General features: G+C 37.0%; 1 protein-coding gene and 1 long non-coding RNA gene across 2 annotated transcripts; one reads left to right on the top strand and one right to left on the bottom strand.

Moving 5' to 3' along the window:
- Positions 1-466: 466 nt before the first annotated feature.
- Positions 467-16,962, bottom strand: LOC141350275 (uncharacterized). The gene is made up of 4 exons (XR_012358364.1): positions 16,418-16,962; positions 3,966-4,034; positions 2,590-2,679; positions 467-1,105 (listed from the first exon to the last, which is right to left on the bottom strand). It is a non-coding gene; the product is annotated as an uncharacterized lncRNA (long non-coding RNA).
- On the top strand, positions 15,907-26,124 carry ercc1 (excision repair cross-complementation group 1). The gene is made up of 9 exons (XM_055215660.2): positions 15,907-16,077; positions 16,986-17,363; positions 18,499-18,602; positions 21,390-21,489; positions 21,847-21,923; positions 22,844-22,943; positions 23,066-23,137; positions 23,239-23,307; positions 25,120-26,124. The coding sequence occupies exons 1-9, from the start codon at positions 16,015-16,017 to the stop codon at positions 25,183-25,185; spliced, it is 1,029 nt and encodes a 342-aa protein (XP_055071635.1). The 5' UTR covers positions 15,907-16,014; the 3' UTR covers positions 25,186-26,124.
- The last annotated feature ends 4 nt before the right edge of the window (positions 26,125-26,128 follow it).

Raw genomic sequence — 26,128 nt, 5'->3', positions numbered from 1 at the left:
ACAGACTTATTTATGAATTGCATTGGAATTAAAATAAAATATTAAATTAAGTGATGCAAGCAAATAATTTTAAACTTTAAAATACCCTTTAAACAGTCCTAGATACATATATGTATCTTTGAGGTACTAATATGCACCCATTGGGTACAAAGCTGTACTTTTGAAAGGTTACCTTTTTTCTGACAGTGTAGGTAAACTTATAAAGCCAGTTTCCTTTAAGTTCACACAGTGTAAACCAGTTTTATCATTTTAAACCTTTCCTATTGATAAATGTATTGAAAACTGTGCTACTTTATTTTGAGTCACTTCATTTTGACATGTTGTTATTGAATGCAATAAAAGTCATGCTATTTGGAGTAGCTTGCGTATGTCATATATAAAATCATATAAATAATTTTTTTTTAAATAAATGTGCAGGCCACTAGTGAAGTTAACCTGTAAAAAAGGCTCCATTCAATTGTTTAAATATTTTTCTCAGAGAAATTGTATTTTGTGTCTGAATGTCATCAGTAGGCATGTTTCAGTTTTCATAAAGTCTGTAAAGAGCAATATAAACACACACTCACTCTTACTCTTTGGCCAGAGAGAGTTCACTCCAGTCTGAAGAGAAGAGCAAATACACATATACTTACAATCACTCACATGCACACACACACAGAGAAAGACGCACTGTTATGGCCGAGTGTCCCTGTCGGCTTGGCAATGACCCAGTGGCTCTTAGTTTGACCTGTGCCCCAGCGCTGCCCTGGGGTCCAGAATGCCAGTTAACACATCACAGAGCTTTTCTATTCTCCCCTGTCTCTTTTTTCTTGTATGCTCTTCTTTATCTCCGACATGTTCCTGCCCTTCTTGCCCCGCAGAGGCGGCCGCGCAGCTGACAGGCAACAGGCTTTTCTCTTTCTCTCGCTTTCCCTCTCTTCTATGTTCCTTCTAGTTCTTTTTCCTCCTCTTTTCTGCTTAATTGAGTTGTTTGGCAGACAGGCTTGTCAACTCACCGCCACAGCGTGGGGAGTCGGTGTGTGTGTGTATGGACACACACAGTGAGTGTGAGTTGGTCTTTGTGCTCCGCTAGACGGGTTAGTTTTTCACTGTTAGTGCTGCTTGACTAGATATTCCACAGAGTGAAAAGAGAGAGAGAGAGAGAGAGAGAGAGAGAGAGAGAGAGGGAGAGAGAGCGAGGGACATAAATAATTTAATGCTTTTATGTCTGCAAGTGAAACAATCCCAAAAACAAACAGTTACACAACATTCCATCAGTATTTATATTCAAGACTTTTTTTACTTTCATGATATAGGTCGAGTTAGTGATTGTCGGATTTACCAAAGTTATTACTAAAGCTTTTCCAAATGTTTTAAATTGTTTACATTTTTGTTTTATTATTTTTTATGCTTGTAAAATATTTTAGTGTTATAACACTATAATAACACTATGGGTTTTGTTAACAATTAGTTAATACATTAACTAACATATACTTTTAATGAACAACACTTCTCAGCATTTATTAATCTTAGTTCATGCTAATTTCAGCATTTACTAATATTTTTTTTAAATCAAACGTTGTAACGATCAACATTAGTTAATGCACCATGAACTAACACGAATAACTGTATTGGCTGTATAGTTTTCTCATTGTTTTTCTATATTTAAATCATTGTCACCTGGGTTAAGGGTTAGATTTGTGGTTTGGGTTAGGATTTACTTTCTGTGGTTTCTACATGTTTTTCTTCTGCTTTTAAAACTATTCTTGCCTGGAGTTGGGGTTTGGGTTAGGATGTCTAAAAATGTAACAGAAAATGATTCTAACCCAACCCCAAGTGACAATGGTAAGAAAATAGGAAAAAACAATGAGAAAACAATACATGAAATGAAACGAAACGAGAAAGAAAGTCATGCAAAGGACACGAAAAACTATTTATAGAAAGTCGTGCAATGGACACGAAAAACTATTTATAGAAATTCGTGGGATGGACACGAAAAGACATTTGTGCTCAAGGCACGAAAAAAAGCTGAATTTCATGCCATGGACACAAATAAGTTGATAAAATTTGGACTGACTATCACACAACTTTCCATGAGATCTGTCTGGTATTGACATAATCTAACATTACCAAGAATTTAAAAATGCTGAAAAAATGTATTGTTCATTTTTTGTTTATGTTAGTTACTGCATTTACCAATATTCTTTTCTCTTTTAAAATTACAGTTTAATTTTAGTGTATTACAGCATGGGAAACAGGAATTGTTCCAATAAGGTAAACAATTTCTATGAAAAAAAATCACTTTTCACTAGAGAACTCGAGACTGACATTATGGTTACAAAATTAACTGGGGTAACTGTGCCAACAAACACAAAATAAACTGATTATGGTTTTAATCATTTGTGATGATGTGTAAAAATGTATTTAATCAATTATTATAAAATAAGAATTAACCAATTAATATTGAAATAATAAAAAAGCACTCCATACATTAATACGAGGAGAAAGTCTGTAGCTGACTGGTCATTTTAAAAGAGAGAAAGGAAACAATGCAAAGCAGATAAAAGAGCACTCGGCCCTGACAGCCGAGCAAACACCATAAATATCTACCTCATTTAAGCCGAAAGTCCTTGCAGATGCTTCTATGTGCAGTATACTTCACCATGAGAGGCTCACAGGACAAAACTAAAGCTCATCATCCTGTCAAACACATGAGAGAAACGTAAACTTAAAAAAATATTTCATGCACATTTGCTGTTTTTTACTGTAAATAAAGGAAGCTTTTAGTTTTAACTAGATTCAGTATTGTGAACTCTTTATAATAAGGTTGTATCACTGTAAAACATTTCAAGCTGGTTAAACGTAAAAAACAAAAGTTCATCTGCTGCCTTAAAAATGTGAGTTAAATATACTTGAAGATATGCTTTGTTTCAACTCATAAGTAGTTAAGACAATGTATAACTTTACGTTTAACTTTTTGGAAACATGAGTTTAATATCTAAAACTTTCCATGATTATTTGAATTAAATAGAAAGAGTATGTACACAACTTATTGGGGCTTTCATGTTTTACAGGTTATTTTAAGATACCAAACATAACAATAAACTGAATTTTTAGATGTATTCATCTTTATTAATGTCCATTTATAAATACTATATTGTTTATTGTTAGTTATTTATAATGCATTTAACGTACAACTTTGAAGGTTAAAACTGTATATTGAAAACGATATTTTTCAATTTGTAAAAATGTTATTAGAAAAAAATAATTAAGTGTTAGTTCATGGTACTGAAACTAACTAAAGCCATAACCACTTTTAACATACAGTCTTGTAAAAAGTGACAATATAATTTTACTGGGAAAATAATCCCCAAAAAGTATTTTATATTACATTATATATATATTTTGTATTAGTTAGTTCATATATGTCAAGTTTACACAGGTCTTCAAGCAAAGCAACGAAGATTCATCCTTTTATTAATAGACATGTTCTATTATGTTAAATATCCATGAAATAGCCACATACATTGTCTTCATTTTCAGTATATCTGTACAGTATATATTAAGTTTCCATTGTTTTATAAGTAAAGTACAGTCAATTAAATCGTGGTTCATCAAAAACTGTATTTTGTGAACTTGAAACATCTTTCTAAATATACAATTTGGCTTTTGGGTATGAGCCAAAGAAATCCTACATAGTCCTTTCGTATGCGTGCTTGACCGTGCAAAGCATGTGCATTTTGCACAATGTGAGTGATGCTGTCATGCCCTCTTTTCCTCCCCTGTGCACACTGCCGCTGATCACAGACAGAGAAGGGCAAACTGTGTGTCCATGTGTGTGTGTGCATGTGTGTGTACGTGTTTGTGTCATTTATAGACAAGGTCTGGACTTGAGCCACCTTACCACCCCAACCAAACATACACACCTCTCCTCATTTGGGGCACATTGACATCCATGCTAAACCTCATCACACGCACACACTCACCCTCTGGAACTGTACTGACAGCAGAGCTCAGCCAGACGGCAGACAGACGTTGTGCTGACCAGCGCAAACCTGCAGACACATCCACACAAGGGCAGCGGAGGAAAGGAAAGAGAGATGAGGAAAGAGAGAAGAAGGGTCAGATCCTCATCCTGCTTGCTGGAATGCCAAAACCAGCAGGCAGGATCAAAGCGAGACGCTCTGCAGGGTTTGTAAATGCACTGAAATGAACAGTTCTGTACAAAACGTATTACTTAAACTGTGGTTTTAACATTTCTCATATTCATTAAACAGGGAAGGTCAATTAGATTTTTCCCTGATATCTTGAAACTTTTTTTAATATAAAATTTTAGGTATGTTCATATCTGATACATATGTAAGAATCTAATTCTAAATACTCACAAACTGCACTTTCAAAGCTCATTAAAGCTGATTTAAAATGATGAGAAATCACTTAAAGGCGGAGTCCACGATGTTTGAAAAACGCGTTGGAAAAGGAGACGGTCCGACTACCAAAACACACTTATAGCCAATCAAATCAAATCAAATGCCGGGTTGCGTATGTGTGGGGCGGGTCTATCAACAGAAGGTCCAGATTCTATTGGGGTAAGGGCGTGTTTGTTTAGGTGATTTCAAATATCAACATTGGCTTTCACACATCGTGGACTCCGCCTTTAATATACAAAAACAACATATTATACAAAAGTGCAATAAAGTCAACTTCATTGTCTATTGTCCAAGCTTAAAAGAGATCAATTTTAGATGATGTTATTATTTTGAACATATCTCATATGCTGATTATAAAGTCATTTCATTCAGTCTGTGTACTAATGTCCTTATGCTTATGGAGGACAGTGAGAGAAGTGTGTGGTGTACAAAAAGCATTCTGTTCTGGTAAGGGCATTGACACACACACACACACACACACACACACACACAGGTCACTAGTGGTCTTGACTGGTCAGGTCCGCAGGTGCTGTTTGGCTTGACTGGAGCTTCGTTTGCATATATTTGCATACTGTCAGACAGCCTCAGAGAGTTGGAGTTAACCCAAAACCAGAGAGAGAAAGAAAGAAAGAAAGAAAGAGAGAGAGAGAGATGCACCACACTCTTAAAAATAAAGGTGTCTGAAAGGATCACAGCAAGAACCTTTTTGGTTCCTTAAAGAACAGGTTAGTCAAAGGAACCATTTCCTTTATACATTTTTATAATGTGAAAAACCTTATTTCACTTTAAAGTAACTTTTTTTGAAACAGAAAGGTTCTTTAGATGTTAAGGGTGCTTTAAAGAACAATTTAGACAGAAAATGTTCTTCTATGGTCCATGAAGCACCTTTATTTTTAAGAGTGCAGATGAGAAAGAGAGTTATCTAAACTAATTTTGTCTAGCTGGTGTACTACCTCTTTTTATATTTTCTCATACCTATGGGTATCACTTGAAAGATTGATAATTACCATGGAAAATAATTTGAATGTTAAGAAATATGATCTACAATCCAACCAAAAAATACAACTTCCTATGGTTTACCAAGTTTTTCTAACATTGCTCTGAATGTTAGCTCTTCTTATACTGTATCTGTACACTGTCGGAAAAAAAATAGTCCAAAAAATGGTTCCTACACTAGCTTTCACTAGGGTGGTACCCCTTAAAAAAGTACACCATTGTACCTTAAAAGTTCTGATTCAGACTGATCTCACGGAAAGCTGTGTTATGGTCACGAAAAAATTTATTAATTTACTCGTGTCCATGGCAAGAAATTCAGCTTTTTTCATGCCTTGAGCTTGAATGTCTTCTTCATGTCACTCTGACAAATTTCTATAAATAGTTTTTTGTGTCTGTGGCACGACTTTCTTTTTTCGCTTAGTTTCATTTAATTTTATGCAATGTTTTCTCATTGTTTTTCTTCCTATTTTCTTACCACAGCCACTTGGGGTTGGGGTTAGAATCACTTTCTGCGACATTTTAACCCAAACCCCAAGTCTAACCACAACCCCAAGTGACAATGATTTAAAAACAGGAAAAACAAACAGTAAACAATACATAAAATGACAGGAAAAAACAAAGTCGTGCCTTGGACACAAAACACTATTTAAAGACATTTGTGCAGGTGACACAAAAAAGTTGAAATTCGTGCCGAATAAATTAATACAATTTTTCGTGACTGTAACACGACTTTCCGTGACATCATGTTGTCTGATTACTACCTTAAAGATACATATTGATATTGGTAACAAAGAGTGTATATTCCTGACCATTTCAACTGTGTAAATTTTACTTTCACATAGTTGAATTTATATCAGAAAGGGAAAAAGGCAAAAAGTGAGAATTAAAACACTACCAAGAGGTTATCGACAACTTTAGTACCAAAAAGCCTGCTCATCGAATCAATCACAAATAAACTGTTTGATGAAAACAGTGGTTCATTTGGAAATTTTATTAAGTGAAAAAAAGCTAAAATTAAACATTGATGCTCCTTATCTCATAATTAGATTATGAGACTTGAGCCTCGATTTTACAGAAAGGGTCATATATCTGTCTTAAAAAAATCTCTCTCTCTCTCTCTCTCTCTCTCTCTCTCTCTCTCTCTCTCTCTCTCTCAGTTTGTCCTCTCCTGCTGAGGGACACTGATGCTTGTTTACTCCTTTGGTGTCTCTGGACAGGGAAGCTTGTAGCACAGCATGGGTCTCACACAGGTGTGAAACACTAAATATTACAAAGTGAGCGAGGCAGTGTTTCGGCACAATGCTAGGTTTGAATTGATGAACATTTGAAATACTGCATGTTCTTTCAATACCTTTAAAATCACTGTTGCATGCTACAAATCACATTTCTAGAATAACTATCAGTCATATCACTAATTTTATTTTGTTGGTTTGTTGATTGAGTTTTTGATAACATTTTGTCTTCAATAGAAGAAAGCTAAAGACTATAAGAGTAGAAAACTAATAATAATCGACTACAAGGATCACAGTTACAAATCATAAATCCACTAAAAAAAATGAATCATCACTTTATGCACTGACTTTTCAAATTCTTTCAGGAGCTTAAATTTAGGAATATAGTGAAAGTGAGGGTGTGTCTTTTCCCCTGGAGACAAAAAGGTGCTAAAGTCTTCAGTTGAAGTTATTGCTTATCTACAGAAGCAAATAAAATTTTAAAGATTCTTATACATCTCTTCACCTGATATTGATCTTTAGAATTCCTATTGAAATGAAAGCATCTTATCGAAATCAAACTCGAGAACTTGAGTGCTAATGGATGTAGACTTAGATGGAAGGATAGATATGAAAGTGTTACAGATTGACAATCGCTCTCTTTCTTTCGATACAAAGACTGGTCTGTTCCACAGCATTGCCGAATAGCCTGACCATCTGTCAACAAACCCCCACAGTACAAACATTGTGTTTATAGTGCGAACTGACCCGCACACACGCTTGCACACGCACACCTGACCGTCCCAAAGCATTACATCTCAGATTGTGTTCCTGCCAAGAGTTTATCACAATGGAACGCATCTCTTCCCTGTGCAATGATATCATAGAGAACCCGCTGCGCTCTTTTCTCATTCTACCTCTCTCTTTTTCTCTCGCTCTGTTTCTCTCTCTCTCTCTCACTCTGACACAAACCCTCTTTTTCAATGTGTGCGTCTTAAGCCGGCACAATAAGATCTGGTCCCCATACAGCGGGCATGACAGTAGAGTATTGAAACACTATTGGAGAAGAGAGACGCCACTGTGTGACAGAAGACAGAGAAGAGACAGCATGAGAGAGAAGAAGAGAGAGTGTGTTTGTCAGTCCTTACAGCTTATGGAGCCATCTTTTACTAAGATGCTCATTATTGGCGTGTTTGTGTGTGAAAGAACCTGCTGGAAAAGACATACACGCGCGCACACACACACACACAGCTGTGAACAGGGTGTAAAAGAACAGAAACCCCCAGACTACACCAGCCATCACCTAGGCAACACAGTACCACCTGCATCTTTCTTTCTTTCTTATACACTTTATTTTATTTACTGATGATTACACAATGCTATTAGGGTGCTCATGAATGAACATGCAGCTTAGTTTACTATAACTAAAGAATCTTTATAGTTTGTTGCACTGTGTGGCTCAGTTGCATCTGGGAGGAACTACACAATGTCTGCATTGCGACATGGAGGATAGGGCCAAACCGACCTCATATGATATGATATGAGTCAACTTTCATATTGTCATCCTTTAAAACAAGGTACATTAAAAAACATTCATATTTACTTCAGAAATCTCAAAAACGTTTTAACAAGGTCAAAATTACACACAAAAAAGCTTAAACGACACAATTTTGTCATTTAGTGTTGTTGCATAGTAGGCTAGAAAATGGTAGGAAAATTAGGCAATATTTTGAAACCCAAGTCCAGATACATGTGCATCCAAGCAGCAGCAACAATAACAAGGTGAGACAGTAAATGCACCGGGGTTAATTTCCCCAGTGACTCTCTCTTTTTCTCTAACACACACACACGCGCACACACACACAAAGTGCGACAGGGGAAAGATGATCTGCAGGAATAAATGTTGTCAGGTGTGTTTGTGCTTTAACTCTCATTCTGGGTATTTATCTGCACTAATGAACAACTCAGTGCAAGAGGGCTAATTGTGTGTGTATATGTGTGGGTGGGGGGTATTGGTTAATTTAGTAGAAGAACATTGGAGACTAAGAGACTGTGACATTTATAGGCAATTAAGGTTGCAGAAAGAGGGATGAGAAACATGGTGTAGGAAAAGTAGAGGTGTAAGGTGAGCAATATTTGCGTGTAGTTGCGCAACATGCCAGGATCTAAGTAAGGCTAGACATGCAGGCCCACTCCTCACGGCATTTTTGATTAGGATTCAGGCAGGAGTGTTCCTGTAGCTCAATTGGTAGAGCATTGCATTAGCAATACAAAGGTCATGGGTTCGATCCTAGGAAACTATAGATTGAATGCACTGCACCTTGGATTTAAGTGTCTGCCTAATGCATAAATGTAAATACTATTTGTGGAATGGAGATAGCTATAGTCATGTTAAAGCCCTTGTACTGTATTTAAGGAGGTGATGAAGGTCATTGCACTGGGTCAAAGGCATGTGGATGGACAACCCTTTTGAATGCATTTATTTAGACTGTGAAAGAATTTGACTGGCCTGCATGAAATCCAGACCTGAACTGGTTCAAATGTTCCAAATGCCGCCGTGTTCCAACGTCTGGTGAAAACCTTTGTGAGATGTCTCGAAGCTGCCAGCTGATTTTAAATGAAATGCTACAAAACTTGTATTATTAAACTCAAGCAGAAACAGTATTTTTAAGTTTCCGGTTTTCGGTTCAACCCTAAAATTGACGTTCCTGAACCAGTTAGAACAAAAAATAAAGTTCCCGAACCGGTTAATAACCTGCCATGTCAGCTGTGGGACATAAAAAAAAAGTAGGCTGATCATTAGGACATTAAACTTAAATTATTAGTCTACATAATTTTCCTTACGTCTCTATCTTGTCATCAAACATTAAAAAAGTCTACATTATGTAAGCGGAATAACTGTAATTCTGACACGCCTACATTTGTTTCAGCATTGTACATGAATTAAGACAAGGACAATTTCTGCCATGTCGTTTATTGGCAAACAACTTAAACAACAAATGTTTTTATAAGAAAAAGAATACTGTGGTTCGCTTGCTTTTTGAAATGCGTCTCTCAGTGTGTGCACTTTTGAGTGCACTTAAACACGTGCACACACACAGACGGGGGACGAATTCCAAACAGAAAAAAGAAGATGCAGCATAAAGTCGCTCCACATAAAGTGAAAATTACATTGTTTTTCAGTGCTTTATTCGCCAGATGTATTTTAATGGACTACAGTATGAGACACAGTAGCGCAAGTCTCTCTCAAGTTGATACATCAAGAGTTCAGATCTTTAAAGGGCATAGGGATAATCACGTTTCATTTTGACCGGACACTTTCAACCGCATGTGCGTCTGTGCGTACAGAAAATTGCTCGCTTTAGCGCCTTTTTGCAGTTAAATTGTTTAAAATCACTTGAGTGATAAAATTTGCAAGCCTTTGAAATCCGTGCAAATGATAAACTTTCTCTATTTAAATTTGCGTATTAATCTGCAAATCGCATGCGAGGCGAACCGTGGGGCGTGATCTGTACAGATCACAAATCAACTCCAATCCGTTACACCACTAGTTAGTATTAAAAAAACAAACATCTTGAGATACTTGGTAGCCTAAAATATTTACCTCTTATGATTAAGCATTAGAGACTTGGGCTTGAGTAATTCATCGAGCCATATATTGCCCAGAAATCAAAGACCGAAAAAAATTACGGTATTAACCGGTTACCATTATTTTAAATAAACGTTTCTGCTCCGGAACATATATTTTTTGAAAGTTTCTGGTTTTGTTTCTGTTCCAACATCAAAAGTTCTGGTTTTCGTTTTCGTTCCGTGAACCGGTTCAAAGCCTTGCTTCAAACAGCTGCTTTCTGAGGACAGCAGTTGACCTAAAAGTAAAAACATAAAAATCAGAAGGCAAAAACATCCTGGCAGACAACTAAACACACACACGTGCGCGCAATTGAGTCATTTAGTGCCTGATGCCCAAGCATTACACAATCCAGCACGGCTGATAGTCATGCTTGTTTCCATCGGCAACAGCTGCTGGGAGGCGATGATGTCGTGCCGCACAATACGGCATGTGAGCACTGACAAAGGAGGCACTGTGTTGGCGCAATGCCGTCACGGCCCGCTTAGTAGTTTGGCTGCCATCAACGTTTGCTTGTTTTTGTTGTTATTGTTGCTGCGGTTGTTTAGAGGCCTGTTTTGGAGACTGGGAAGAACACAAGGGTCTTAACCCCCTGGTCCCACAAATAGCCACAAAGAAGGGCGCATTCAGCGGCCGCAAACACACAACAATGCACCACACGAGGGGGGAAGTAGGTCATGGGAAGAAGCCCTGGATGTGGACGGAGATGCATTGTGGGTAGACGAGGTCATATGGCGTGGTGTGTTTTGGAATATCATGTATATTTGAGGCTTAGCGGCTGGTGAGTAAATATTCCCTTGATGTTCACCCTGACGACCTCTTAAATCCAGTGGGTTCTCGCTGGAGATTTGATTGTGTTCTCATTAGTAGGCATTTTCACTGTCTTTGTTAATTGTGTTCTGATCTCTCTACACCTGGATCCACCTATGTATCCCTCTTGTCCATTCATCTTCTCAAATTTATTTCCTTTACTTTATCTAGTATTGTGCAAAAGTATTAAAGGATTAGTCAATTTTCGTAAGAAAAAATCCAGATAATTTGCTCACCATCGTGTCGTCCGGGATGTTGATGTCTTTCTTTGTTCAGTCGAGAGGAAGTTGTGTTTTTTGGGGAAAACATTCCAGGATTTTTCTCATTTTATGGACTTTAATGGGCCCCAAAACTTAACAGTTTTAATGCAATTTAAAATTGCAGTTTTAAAGGAATCTAAACAATTAATCTAGTGAAACGATTGTAATTTTTGGCAAGAAAAGTAAAAAATATGCATTTTTAAACCGCAACTTCTCGTCTTCCCCCGGTTCTGTGACGCGCCAGCGCGACCTCACACAATACGTCATCACTTCAAGAGGTCACGGATGACGTATCGAAAGTACGCCCCAGTGTTTACAAGTGTGTTGAAAGAGGACCGTTCTGACGTTGTTGTATGTGGAATGATACTAATTAATGTCTTTGTGTCAGTTTATTATTTAAAATGGTCTGCAAATGTGCGTTTCATATATGTAACACATGACCTTTTGACGTCATTACGCAATTACGTGAGGTCGCGCTGGCTCGTCACACAGCCGGAAGATGAGAAGTTGTGGTTTAAAAGTGCATATTTTTTACTTTTCTTGCCAAAAATTACAATCGTTTCACTAGATAAATCGTTTAGATTCCTTTAAAACTGCAATTTTAAATTGCATTAAAACTGTTAAGTTTTGGGGTCTATTGGGGTCCATTGGAATGGGAAAAATCCTGGAATGTTTTCCTCAAAAAACAATTTCTTCTCGACTGAACAAAGAAGGACATCGGCATTTTGGGTGACGTGGTGGTGAGTAAATTATGCAGATTTTTTTAAAGAAAATTGACTAATCCTTCAACAAGCCATCACAAGCTTTGTTGTTTTAGCAAACTTTAAATGACCATTACTATTTATTTTTCTCTTTATTAAACAGAAAATACTGTATGTACTCAAAATTAAGAAAATTCAGTGTTTAGTGTGATCTACCTTGTGACTAAAGCACATCTTAACTTAAACTCTTCTGGACAGACTAAATTTGTTTCATTTAGTTTTAAGAGTGCATGCAGGTTTCTGCTATTACTTGTAAGTGGAGCTCACACTAAATACTTGACGCTTTAGCTTATAATTTGATTTTTATTACTGCATACAAATTTCTGAATTTTCTGGTTGTACTCTAATAATGATACTGAAAAATAATTTTAAATTGTCATTACAGCATCGCAAAAATAGCAATCTGACATGGTGGCAAGACTTTTGTATTTCCAAACTTTACTTTCAATGCCCTTATTTGCTGTCTTTTACTTCCTAATGGCACATTTTTGTTGTCCTGGCCACACCTTTTCTCTGGTTAATTGTGCTCATAAGGATTTGTTCCCTGTCACAACTGGAGAACAGACCGTACACAGACAGCATACAGCCTGCTATCATTGGCCCCTGAAGGCCCTCAAGACGGCCTATCTGTCCCTAGGGCCACACCCACACAAATACAAGTGCACACAAACATACAAGTGCATTTCTGATTTATTTAACTTTTCATATACTCTTACTTTCTAATCTCAGTATGTGTACATTACCAATACACCCATTTCTTCCAAATGAAGTATTCAGTAAATTATTTCTCTATTTCTACGTATACAGACATGAATGTACACAAGAAGAAGTCACTGGGGGCCAAAGAAAAACTATGCATTGATATTGTAGCTAACAGGCAGTTTTGGGAATAGTGGGTCCCAGGATCGCCGGATGGGGGAGGTAAGATAGAGTAACGAAGTCTGACTGGGAATTCTCATAATATGTGGCATTGGGACATGGGGACCAATGTATTGTAACCTGATTGAGAAAACACTTCATTATGTGTCTATGTGCGAAGAGAAGAGGTCATTAATGTCGCACTGTAGACAACAACAACAACTGCAATAGTGTTTCTGCTGTAATAGGAGAGGAATGCCATAAAATGGTGACCTTTAAAAAAAAAAGGATTCGAACTTTGCATGAAACATACAGCAAGCAAACTTAAAGTTGTTTAGCTATTGAATATGACATATTTAGGGGTTTTGACAAATAATAGTCCATATTTAGACTCAGCATGACCAGAACATGTGAAATGTAAACCAGAATTACATCCTGGTACACATGCATATTGAGGTAATATTTGGTTCCACTTTTGTATGGTCTGTAAAAAAAAAATTCCGTAATTTTATTGTAAAAATGCTACAGTACATACCCATTAATTGATTAATTCTAAAAAAAAAACTTGACTTACAGTTTACAGTTAGAAACTGTATTATATTTAACAAAACATTACATTTAATTTTACGGTAAAAAAGTAAAATGTACAGTTTTTGAAAAGGTGTGAATTATCATATATTTTAACAATATTCAATGAGAGTAAGCATACTTTACAATAAAACATTGTTAAAATTATGGTTTCTGTAAGTAAAAAAATACAAGTCACTGTTACAGTAAAAACAGGAAATGATATTTTGCATTTGGAAAAAAGCAGTTCTCTGAACCTCATGGGTAAGGGTACTTTGGCACATTTGGCACAGGATGGTACAGTCGGTGTACTGCTGAAACGCATATGTTAGAGTTGAGGGTGACTCTGTGTGTGTGTACATATCGGGGAATGTGGTTCTCTCAATAAGATATGTGTGTGTATGTGAGTGCTGTGTATCGGGCATGTGGTTGCCTCAGTGAGGGGTCTTGCGAGTCCTTCAGTCGGACAGCTGGAGGGCCAATCTGTCCTCTCGCTCGCCCAGTGATGGCAGGGCAGATAAGCGGCCACCACGGACCCGACCGTTACCCCTCTGCCCCAACACACGCGCACACACCCACACCGGCAGCCCAGGAGCAGCCCGCAGCCGGGGGCTGACAGCTCGACACAGCCGCCTCAGCATGGGGTCAGCAAAGGGAGGGGAGGAGAGACCTGAGGGAGGGGCCGAAGGTCTGGAGGTGGCCGTTATTGGAGCCAAAGCCAGGCTCACTGCCAAAAGCGAGAGAGACAGAGAAAAAGTGTGTCCAGATATACCAGCCAAGTGTTTAAAAGCCACTAAACGGCTGTCTAATGTGTCTGTCACTTTCCTGTTGTGCCTCTACAGTCCATTTTTGGAAAGGCTGTCTTTGAAAGATTTAAAAATACCGTTGAAGAACTAAAAGTTTACATAATTTTCAGCACTGCCCTGGAAAGATTATTCCATCTCTTGCCTTTATGAACTGTTTTATCTTCCATAATTTTTTTACATTACAGCCGTTATTCTCATGTATTAGGTTTCGAAAAGTAACCGAGACTTTAAGGTAAAAATTGCTCTAAAAATGCTACAGACTTTTAAAAGGTGAGGGCCTGCTCAACAAACTTTTCATTACAAATCAAACATAATTACCAATGTCTGTCTTCAGTGATATTTTCCTGTTCAGTGAAAACTGATTTAAAAAAAAAAAAAAATTAGAAACCTCCTATTTGTCCTCTGCCAATAAGTTAGACGCAGTAAGTTGAGGTTGTAAAAATTGCTTATACAAATATTGTAATTTAAATATGGGGACATATTTTAAGGTCATGCCTATGGAGAAACTAATTGGGTTGACACATTTACCTATAATCCTTTGCTCCGCAGGCTGCAGGTACAACCCCACTCACCTTAAAACTCTGGCTGTGTGTCCTCATTACATCTTTATATGGTTAAACTATGCATGTCTATGTGCATTCATCCTCTTTCCACATATTTTAATGTCCGTTTTGTCTTCAGCAGTGACTGACAAACATTGGTGTGATGCCAAAGATTTGTGTGTGTGTTGTGTATATAGGTTCTTTTAGAGGGCATGAACTTGATTTCAGATTGAAGCTGGCACCATCTGTCTATGGGACCTGCGATGCCATAGAATGGTGGCAGGATGTCCCGAAACGCCTTCCATAAACACATTCACACTGGGTTAAATGGGAAATACACAGCTGTCTCTCAGACCTTAGGTTTCTTAATTGGATAACCTCTAACATAACACAAAACATAAAAAACATGGTGTTCTGACGGCCAATGGGAGATAAGGTTTGAGTGACTGTGTGACCTGTTATACTGTGATCCTACTATTTCATGTAATGCCAATCAATCCTATAAATGAATTTACATAGCCACAATGTGCATTACCTTTATAAAATTCAACATGCTTTTTTTCACCAACATTTTCATTTAGATTGAGCTTGTTGAATAAGTGTGAAGTAGCCTTTTAACTGCAAATATAATGGTGTTCTACCGTTTCTGTTGTGAGCCAGTTGTTAATAAACTATAGTTAATTAATGATGAAAATTAAACTGTGTAACTAATGGGATAATTTACTGTCATACAAGTGAATTAAACATTAATAGAAATAAATATTAAGATATTTGATATCAATTAAAATTTTACCAGCTTCTCCCCTGCAGAACCACTAAACAGTGACATCAGAAGTCAACATACCACAGTACTAAATGATTCCATATTCATGTACCATGGTATTTACATGGTACTCCAAAAGACTTCAAATATTACAATGGTTTTATACAATTATCCAGTGATGTCATTTCACCCTGGCATCATTTCCAAAAAACAAAGTTTAGTTAAAAAACTGTATAGTGTTGCTTTGGCGCCATCTGTCGGTAAGTTTGAGGAAACGTCTCTCAGTGTCGATCGATGTTTCTGTGTTCTGCACGTTTGTCTGACCCTGTTTGTTTTGCTCCGATGGCGGCAAGGGGACTCTTGTTTAGTTTCATTTGTTTGTTCTTTTACTGATCATTAATTAATGGAGAAAAAGAAATTTAATATCAATTTGGACGACTCAAAATTCACCAAGGAGAGAAGTCCGGTGTGTATTGTTAAACTAAACCTTTACCTCTGCATGTGATTATGTTGGGATAGTGATTGGGTCTGAACCGGTAACGTAACTGTAAAAGATGAATATTCAAACCTGTACATGAATTATCATCTGTTTTTTCTTATACGTCATATAATTTAAATATACGTCAGCCTGATCCGCTGCTTAAACGTGACCGCAACAATGTGGTGTTTACCAAATTACACTTTTCTGAAATTTACTAATAAATACATTCATTCATTTAAATACAGCCATATCATCATCACTTAACAATACACGAATAGCTACATTTTACTACAAGCTAACGTAAAATATAAAATATGATCCCTACCGTGCATACTATACGATGTCTTCTACGAGATTGACCATTACTTTTGCTTTTTCTGTGCTGGCGTGTTAAAACGATTAAACGGGGTGTATTCTGAGGGCCCCAGTTGGCTATCAACTAAAATTTGGTTCTACTGATTGGTTAGTTGCATGTACTTTTGTGGAAGATCATCTGCTAGAGAGCATTTGATTGGACATCTGTGTATGCAAGATCATTCATTAACAAGTTTGTCCGTTTTCCATAAATTTAAGGTTGTAAGTTATAAATGCAAAACTTATAAAAGTAAATTGTTTGTTGAGCATACTTACACAATTGATACAACAACTTTCGCTTCCAGTTAAAAATTAGCTTTGTGGTAGCAAAACTAGCCAATTAAATAATACAGTGAGAGATGGAAATGTAAAATGATTTGGCTTTTTCCAAAGCGGCTTATTGTAAGTTTAAAGTATGCAAGTTATCAGTTGTTGGAACAAAAAGTAGTGGAAAAATAAATCATATTCTACTAAACTGTAGAACTCAAATGGTGATCTCCTGAATCATGCAAGTAACCTGGTTTCCTACATTGACACAGGTGGCGTCTTTGTTCAAGACGAAAGATGGCAATGTAGAGATCTCATCTGCTCAAAGTGCTTCAACCGCTCCTGGCCAACCACTGTCCTATGCAGATTTCATCGTTCAGAACAAAAACAGGGGCATTCAGGGAGCAGCCCATGGATCAGAGAAGCATACATCTGGTGCCCAAAATACGAATAATGATGCTGCAGGCAAAAGTTGCTTAAGCACAGCTGGAAGTGAGTCAGTAACCTCCACAGATTCAGGGAAACCCGAGACTGTCCAGCAGGGACCAGCTGAGGTACCCACAAAAGAGGATGGCCAGAGTTTGGAGAGCTGTGTAATTGCTCCTCATCTCTTAGGATCAGGAAACAGTATCATTGTCAGTCCTCGACAGGTCTGTATACTGTATGTCTATTGTCATTAAAGGTACAGTCAGTAATTTGTTACACTACCGTTCAAAACTTACTAATTCATGTTATGTGTTCTGTGTTTTACATAATAAATGTTATAAAAGCATCCAAAATAAATCACTTGGTTATATTTTATCACCTTTGCAAAATCTTATGGCATTTTATCAAGCAGCTCTTGAGGTTTCACCTTGAATATTAACGGAGTTCACATCTATTCTGGGCTTTTATTTGCTGCTTTTTCTCTTTGATATATTTAGTTGAATGCTGCATTCTAGACAACTCAGATTTAGGATATTTCTCCCCTTAACCTAGAATAATAATGTGTCACTATTTAATGTTGGATAATGTTTTGATGTAACTTTAATGTTAGTAAATGCTTTTAATGTTACTTAATTCAGACATTATTTTGTTTTGATGAGATATCCTAAATCGTAGTTGTCTGGACTCTGGAATGCATTAATTCATTAAATAGTGAAAGTCATTAATTAAAAAAAAAATTTAATAAAATTTTTGTTTTTTTAATGAAAGAAATTAATATGTTTAGCACAAGTATATTGTTGTCTATGAAATTAATATCAAGCTTTTAATTTTACACCTTTAGATTAAAAGATTTCTAAGATAATTATAAACATTTCAGTCAAGTGATCCTAAACATTTGAACCAGTAGTGTATACGCAAAAAATTCTGCCCACAAAGTTTCAATATAAATATGAAAGTGGTACGAAAGTGAGCAGACTTAACAGTAACAGCCACCACGCCACATAAAGGCTTTGTCGAAGAAAGGTACATCGTACAAACATTGCAAGATGAGTGCTTGTGTTCGACTGGGGGAATGCCCTAGCTATTGATTGTGCATCTAGTGCTAGACTGAGAAAACACATTGACAAATAGATCCAAAATAAAAGACAAACAGCTATGTTGTAATGCAGTTAAGCAATGTTGCAAACTTAATTTTTCCAATTCGGTCAGTAACTACTACGCCAAATAAAAGCCTGCAAGACAAAGAGAAACTTATAAACTATATAAAAATGCCATACCTTTACCATATATAGTTGCATTATATAAAATGTAACATTGTTTTTGTTGTAATTGAATATTACATTTTCATCTGTCTTGCAGAGAGGAAACCCCATCCTAAAGTTTGTAAGAAATGTTCCTTGGGAGTTTGGAGAAGTGGTGCCAGACTATGTTTTGGGACGGACAACATGTGCTCTCTTTCTCAGGTTGGTTTGTGGTTACATGAAATGCAAGTGAGCAGATGGTCGTATACCTCCTTGATATTTGGACATTCATTTTTATGAGTTGTTTTTTTTATTATTGCCTAATTTTTAGGGGTGGGACGATCTAATAATTTGGATCGGTATCGGTCCAATCCGGACCTTTTTTTTTACTGGCTCTGGTATTGGGCTAACGTGGGCCGATCTAAATCTGATACTGTGCATTACTCATGGTTGTTACTGTCAAGCTATATAAAAGTCACACTACTATAAATGCACCATAAATGTTTTTATACACTATATTCAAAGTCTTCCTAATATATTCAAATTCTGAGTTAATGCACTGGTAAATTAAACGTGTCATAGACACACACACACATTAAACGCATTTTAAACATCTGATTAAAAAAGTCTCAGTAAACTGCTGTGAATGCAATACACTACATACCTAGCATTATGTTTTGACAGTTTTTCAAGTGACAGGTTTTGTACAGGACACAGTTTCATCAGAACACCAGCTATATTAATGGACTGAAGTCATCCGATTAGAATTAAAAAATTAGAATTTAATTTCATTTAGGTTTAAGAGGTCCTGCAGCTGCCTGCTATTATGCAGGGTTTTATGTATGGAATTAGTTTTATTTGACACAAATGGCAAGTGTTAAGTGTAGCTAATTTAGTATAGTAACTATAGAAAGTGTAAGTTTTCGAAACTATTTATTACTGTTGGTTTTAAACGTGCACCTTTTGTCAGGGTGAGAATGGAATGGTCTTAGTTAAGGTGTGAAACCACATCATCATCAGCCGTCTTTGCAAAGGCAATTAGTAAGAATTCAAAGAAGCAAGCATAGGTATGACAATGCTGTGTACATTCAAAAAGGTGTTAAACCTTGAATGTATGTATGAAGTAAATTTTCTGCATGCTTGTCTAGAAAGATATTTCATGTTCACACTATAGAGTGGACTGTATCATTTCATAATCCGCAAAATGTACATATAACTATATAGCTAGTATGCTTTTTATTGGGTTTAATAAAACGGTTAGTTCCTGTCCTTGAATCTTATTTTATGATAAAACACGTGTGACCACTGCAACCAACGATTCGCATCACCCTTAGCAACATAAAGGTGATGCATTTTGTTGCGGTCAGGGTCTATTTTTTATACAGTACTGTGCAAAAGTCTTAGGCCACCATGCTACCATTAGATTTGTTGTTTTTGAAATTGTATAGTGATGATCATATATAATTATTTCTCAGTCTCTTTATTAGAATACAACCAGAAAATACAGGAAATGTGTATGCAGTATTAAAAACTGTGTAAAAGTATAAGCTGAAGTGTGAAGAATTTAGGGTAAACTCACTTTTCACTTGAGCAATAGCAGGCAGCTGCTGGATCTCTTGAACCTAAATGAAATTAAATCCTTATTTCTAATTCTAATCAGAAGACTTCAGTCTCATCAAAAAAGCTCAAGATGTGTTTAGTGCCAAGAGAGGTCACACTAAATACTGACTGATGCCTGAAGAAGACATTTAGTTCTGAAAAAAAAAATTTTTTTGGTACATATTTCCTGTATTTTCTGTTTGTATCTTAAAAAAGAGTGAAAAATAAATATAGATGGCCATTAAAACTGTGCTAAAACAACAAAAATGTGTGTACTGTCTATAATAATTATGTATATATTTCATTTTATTCCGCAAACGATTAGTCGCGATTTATTGTTATGCAGCCATAGCCTTTAGTGATTATACGTCATGAAAATTATGTTAATATTTTGTTTTAATATTTGTACTGTGTGATAACGGTTTTATAAAGTAAGATCACTGTTTTTAATAAGATCACGAATAAGTGGAGGAAAGGAGGTTACACAATATACAGGGTTCCCACGGGTCCTTGAAATCCTTGAAAGTTTGTGAATCTGGGGGAAAAATTCAAGGCCCTGGGAAGTTTTTGAAAATATACATACATAGATACAGGTCATTGAAAGTGCCTGAATCTATTTTATTTATCTTCTGTATGCGAATGTTGATTCATACCAAAATGCTTTTTTGCATAGTTGTGTTTAACAAATGAAAACGTCTCGGGTTATGTGTGTACTTGTGTTCCCGGAGAAGGGAACGAGACGCTGCGTCTCCCTTGCCATACTTCCCGCATCCCTGTAACGCTGTCTTTGGCAATATTTCAGATAGCGATATACTTCCTACCTCCCGCGTCACCCTGTCTTTGTCATTAAGCCTCACCATTGGTTGAATTTGATATACACATTCAGACACACTTACCCTTGGAGGCGTCCCCAAAGTGTCACAGCAGTGATGCAGCGCAAGTTCCCTCATGAGGGAACTGTAACAATGTATCTTTTAAGGTAACACAATGTAACCTTGCTCTCACATGAAATTTATCCCCACATTTAGTCCTTGAATTTGAGGGTATTGGACCTGGAAGGTCCTTGAAAGGTCCTTGAAAGGTCCTTGAATTTGAAGGTAACTAAGGTGTGGGAACCCTGCATATAGCACAGCCTATCCTAGCCACTGCTTTCTTAAATTAATAATATATTGACTCTTTTTATTATCATGTTTTAAAACTTATTACATTATGTGATGTTAATAAATGTGAGGAACATGGCTTTGCTATTGGATCACCTGAGGGAAATGTGACTTCATTTAGCTATTAAAATTATCTTTGGATTGTTAAACACATTTACAAACGTAACTGAGAGAAGTTAAGTGTCAATATCTGGTTTTGTAGTTCAGTGATAGGATTGGTTAATGAACATGTTTCTGTTTCTGACCCTAGTGTGCGCTATCATAATCTGAACCCAAATTACGTCCATGAACGTTTAAAACAGCTGGGCCAGAGTTTCACCCTCAGAGTTTTGCTCGTCCAGGTTGATGTGGTGAGTCTTCATGTCTTTTCTTATGGAGGGAATGTCCCCATTTACACATCCATTTTATTTTCTCTCCCTTTCAACATCATCTGTATTTCCTTGATGTATTTAATGTTTTAGGGGAGGTTTCCCAGACAGGGTTTAGATTAATCCAGGACTAGGCCTTAGTTATATAAGACATTTATGTAGTTTTACAAACAAACCTTGCAAGGAACATTACTGGTGTCCATCTTGAGGCAAAAAATTAAGGTCTTAAATTAAGGCAGCTCAAACATCATGCAGTTTAGTCTATGACTATATGTCTGGGAAACTGCCCCTTAAAGTTACAAATATTGATGATGGGTTTATTGTTCTCTCATTTATCAGAAAGACCCACATCATGTGCTGAAAGAACTCGCTCGAATATGCATCATGGCTGACTGTACCCTCATCCTGGCCTGGAGGTACAAGGTTAAAAAAATCAAGTGGGAGGGGGGATTTCTTTGTGGAACAGAACAGTTAAATGTAGGGTTAGGGTTAAGAATTTATGAATCATTATCCTGAGCATCTTTCCACCTTTTACCAAGTGCTGTCTTCTTCGCATGGTGCCATTTGTCCCCAAAAAATGTTAGTGTAAAACATGGGGGAGGTGTAATAGTGGTGGTGTTCTCATTTTTAGTACATCAAAGCTTTTTGGTTAAAGCGATACTCCAGCAAAAAATGAAAATTACCCCATGATTTACTCACTCTCAAGCCATCCAAGATACATATGTCCATCTTCTTTCAGACGAACACAATCTAAGTTATATAAAAAAAGTCCAAGCTTTATAACCGTAGTAAACTGTAACAAGGGAACAACTTCTGACATTGAAGCCCAAAAAAGTGCATCCATCCATCACAGACATAATTTGCACCGCTCAAGGGGGGTTATAAAGGCCTTCTGGGGGTAATCTATGCAATATTGTAAAAAAAATCCATATTTAAAATGTAACTATAATAACTTTCACTGTTCAGACTCGTGTAGATTACGTCTATGAAGGATGGATGCACTTTTTTGGACTGTTTGCTGCCATTATAAAGCTTGGCAGAGCAAAGACATTTTTTAACATAACTTTGTGTTGGTTTAAAAAAATAATCATGTATGTCAAGGTTGTCATGATCATGGGGTAATTTTCATTATTTGCTGGAGTATCCCTTTAAGACAAGCCAAGATTTAGCAATGTGTGCTGTTCATATACATGATCACTGAATGGAACATTACAGTTAAATTTCTGGAAAGGGCGTCATGTGTGATTGATGCTATTATTGTCATTTAAAATATGCTTTAAATTAAAGTGTTGGTTTCATTATCTTACCTAAATATACCTCTGTGTGTATGTATAAGCCCTGAAGAAGCAGGTCGTTACCTTGAAACATATAAATCTTATGAGAAGAAACCTGCAGATCTTCTGAAGGAACAAGTGGAGAAAAATTACCTATCCCAGGTTAGAGAACACCAATGTAATAATCCCAAATAATATACAAAAGTGTAGATACTGTAGTGGCTGTCATGCTTAAAAAAACTCTCCTGGTTAATCTAAATAAATACTTCCTCTTTATATTACAGGTTACCGATTGTTTAACCACAGTAAAGTCAGTCAATAAGACAGATGCCATGACTCTCTTGTCTACTTTTTCTGTAAGCAATCCTATTCTTTATGCAAACACATTATTTTATTAAAACCATTAGCCTGTTTTAACTTTGCAGCCTTTAAAGTTACTAAAAATCTGTGTCTTCAGTCTCTGGAGGGCATCATTAATGCTTCTAAGGAGGAGCTTGTGTTGTGTCCAGGACTTGGTCCACAGAAGGTACGTACAGAGATATTTGTTTGTCTTGTCAAAAAGCCTTGTGATCAGTTATGACTATGTTTAGATGTGCACCAATAATGTCATTATTTAGAGTAATCACTTAATCGCAGTAAGATGTTTACGTGACTTCAGCAAACGTCTTCACTCCTGTTCACATGCAATTTTCCTTATTTGTATTATTTGCTAAGAATTGTTATTCACACACCCCAATGCACAGCACAAATGATGATCTCACATTCAGTAAGTGTGTTACTAGACATTAGTCCCTTTCACACATACAGTCTTTACTGGTAATTTACTGTTTTTTTGCAGTTACAGGTCATGTGTGAACAGAAACTGTCTGGTAAATCAGTGTTGCTTATTTACCAGTAAGAGAGGTTGTAAGATTACCAGTAATTTACCAGTAAGCGCTAGCCTGGGAAAACCCAGACAACTTCCGGTTGCAAGTCGTCTGGCAAAGAGGCCATTCAAGCCCATTTCTAATGCTGAGAAATCGCGGCACCAATCAGAAACTTTAGGGCGGGCTTTACACGATGATGGCAGCGCAGCGACGGCGAAGCAGATTTTGTACATTACAAAGATGGATGCTGCCGTGGAACATCACTCGTTCGAATCAGCTATCGCATCTGTTTTAAGCTGTTTTTAAACTTTCCTTTTCGTTAAAACCTGAGCAAAACGAAACACTCTAAGCCTTCATATCTAAAAAAAGATGTTACTGACTGGATTCGGCAAAAGTCTGATATAGCTCTGCATACATCATCTCCTTCAACGCTATAATTAGTTTTTGGTTTATCCAATTGGACACAGAGGCATTTGAGAGACGTTCGTTGGTGACGCCCCTTTGGAAATTATTTGTCTATGGCCCTGTCCCAAATGGCACACTCACAAATGGCACACTCCGGAATTGTGGTCCTCTCAGAGTCCACACTTTGATGACATAATAGAGTGCAGACTTTAGGGACCCTTGATGCAAGTCCATGTGGGTGCACCGGAGTCTTGTTTTGGGACAGACTCGAGCGCCACGCCAGAAATAGGAAGGAAAGTTGCCGGTCAGTGTGAACTCCTCCCTTCCATCGTCGGATTGGTCTGATTGCTATTTCGTTAGGACTTCTGGGTTGGTAAAGTGCGCAAAGCCTGCTGCAGTGCGGGCTTCGCCGAAGACCGCATCAAGGAGGCAAAGGGGGCACTGATGAGCACACTTATAGCGTAAAAATGACAGATGGGACACCCTACGGACTCGTAGACTAAGCGAGCACGCTCAATTTAAGTCCACAAGAGCTAAAGTCCTCATGAAGTGTGCCATTTGGGACGGGGCCTATGAAGCTTTGCCAGACCATAACTCAGTTACTACTGAGACTGGTCTGGTTTTAACCAGGTTAGGTAAGCGCTATGTGTGAACACAAATATACATTTAAAACGGACAGCATATTTTTGCATTTACTGGTAAATTAATTCTGGTAAATCCATGGTCATTTACCGAAATTACTGTGTGAATACTGATTTAATATATTTACGTTAAGCACTTTCCTATGGATGTATTTTGTTATTTGGCGCTGTGGTAAGCACAGAAATATTATGACAGTGCATTTGCAATGGTTGTATACACTACTGTTGCATTATTTGCGCTGTCTCTGGATGAAGCGATTATGCTTGCTGAAATTATGTGTTTGGTCACATTATTTTGATAGAAGTATCAAAGTTGTGTTTACACGAGGTAAATTGTAATCACAATATTGCTAAATCTCTTTATGAGTGTGCATGTAAATGTAGTGTGTATAGGCCTATTTTTTATGCATACACTGTAATTCACAGGCAAGGAGACTTTATGATGTACTGCATCAGCCCTTCATAAAAACCAAGAAGAAGGAAAGTGGATAAGCTGCCTTTCAGAAAATCATCAAGTATTTAAAAGGCTCTAGAAGTCTTTGTAGCACATGGACACTGGGTGTTTCCGTTGAGTCTATGGTTTCTAATGGTCTGTAAGTGGGGCATGTATGTATTATAGTTATTTTTGTGTGTGTGTGTGTGTGTGTGCGTGCGTGCGTGCGTGTGTGTGTGGTTTAAAGGTCTAAATGTAACCCGTTTTTGTCATTCTTGTAATCTGATTCAACAGAATTTAGATGTATGATGTTAGATGTTATGAAAGGAATGCAATTTTCATGTTTTTTGTGAATGGTCTAATAAATCTTTAAATTAATTTGTATATAATGACTTTTAAGTTGTTATTTAGAGGTGGGAGGTATCCATATTTCCTTGCACAACTTAAAACATAAATGAAAGAGCCCATCTGTCATGTTAGAAAGAAAATAAGTGGAATCTTAAAATTCAAAATGAAAAGAGTACAAGTTTGAGCCCACTGAGGTTGGGAATCCCAACCTATTATGCATTTTATAGTAGAGAGTCGGGCTTGTAACCCCAGAGTTGCTGGTTTGAGTCTCACGGCCAGCAGGTTGTGACTGTGATGCCCTTGAGCAAGGCACCTTAACCCTAATTGCTCCCCGGGCGCTGTAGGTATAGCTGCCCACTGCTCCGTGTGTGTGTGTGTGTGTGTGTTCACAACTTGCATCACTGTGACAAGAATGTCACTTTCACTATTGCATTGCTCTAAAGTAATGTGTGCATTTGTAAACCCTTCATTCTTACACATTTGGCACAGCCACCGATTGCATCCTTATAAAGTGACAGTGCAGAGACTGTCATGTATCATGTATGACAAATACATTATGCTTCAAACTAATCCAACGTACTGATTTTGTATCATTATTAAATAGCATCAACTTTCTGTCATTGATTGCAAATAAAAACATGTGCTCTGAACCAT

This window comes from Misgurnus anguillicaudatus, chromosome 17 (assembly GCF_027580225.2).
Source record: "Misgurnus anguillicaudatus chromosome 17, ASM2758022v2, whole genome shotgun sequence".
NCBI lineage: Eukaryota > Metazoa > Chordata > Actinopteri > Cypriniformes > Cobitidae > Misgurnus > Misgurnus anguillicaudatus.
This window is presented reverse-complemented; position numbering and strand designations above follow the sequence as displayed.

Coding starts and splice junctions, on each gene's coding strand:
- ercc1 (XM_055215660.2), top strand. CDS start 16,015: ATGGAGAAAAAGAAATTTAATATCAATTTGGACGACTCAAAATTCACC. Junction 17,364..18,498: donor TCATTGTCAGTCCTCGACAG/GTCTGTATACTG, acceptor TCTGTCTTGCAG/AGAGGAAACCCCATCCTAAA. Junction 23,138..23,238: donor CTCTCTTGTCTACTTTTTCT/GTAAGCAATCCT, acceptor CTGTGTCTTCAG/TCTCTGGAGGGCATCATTAA.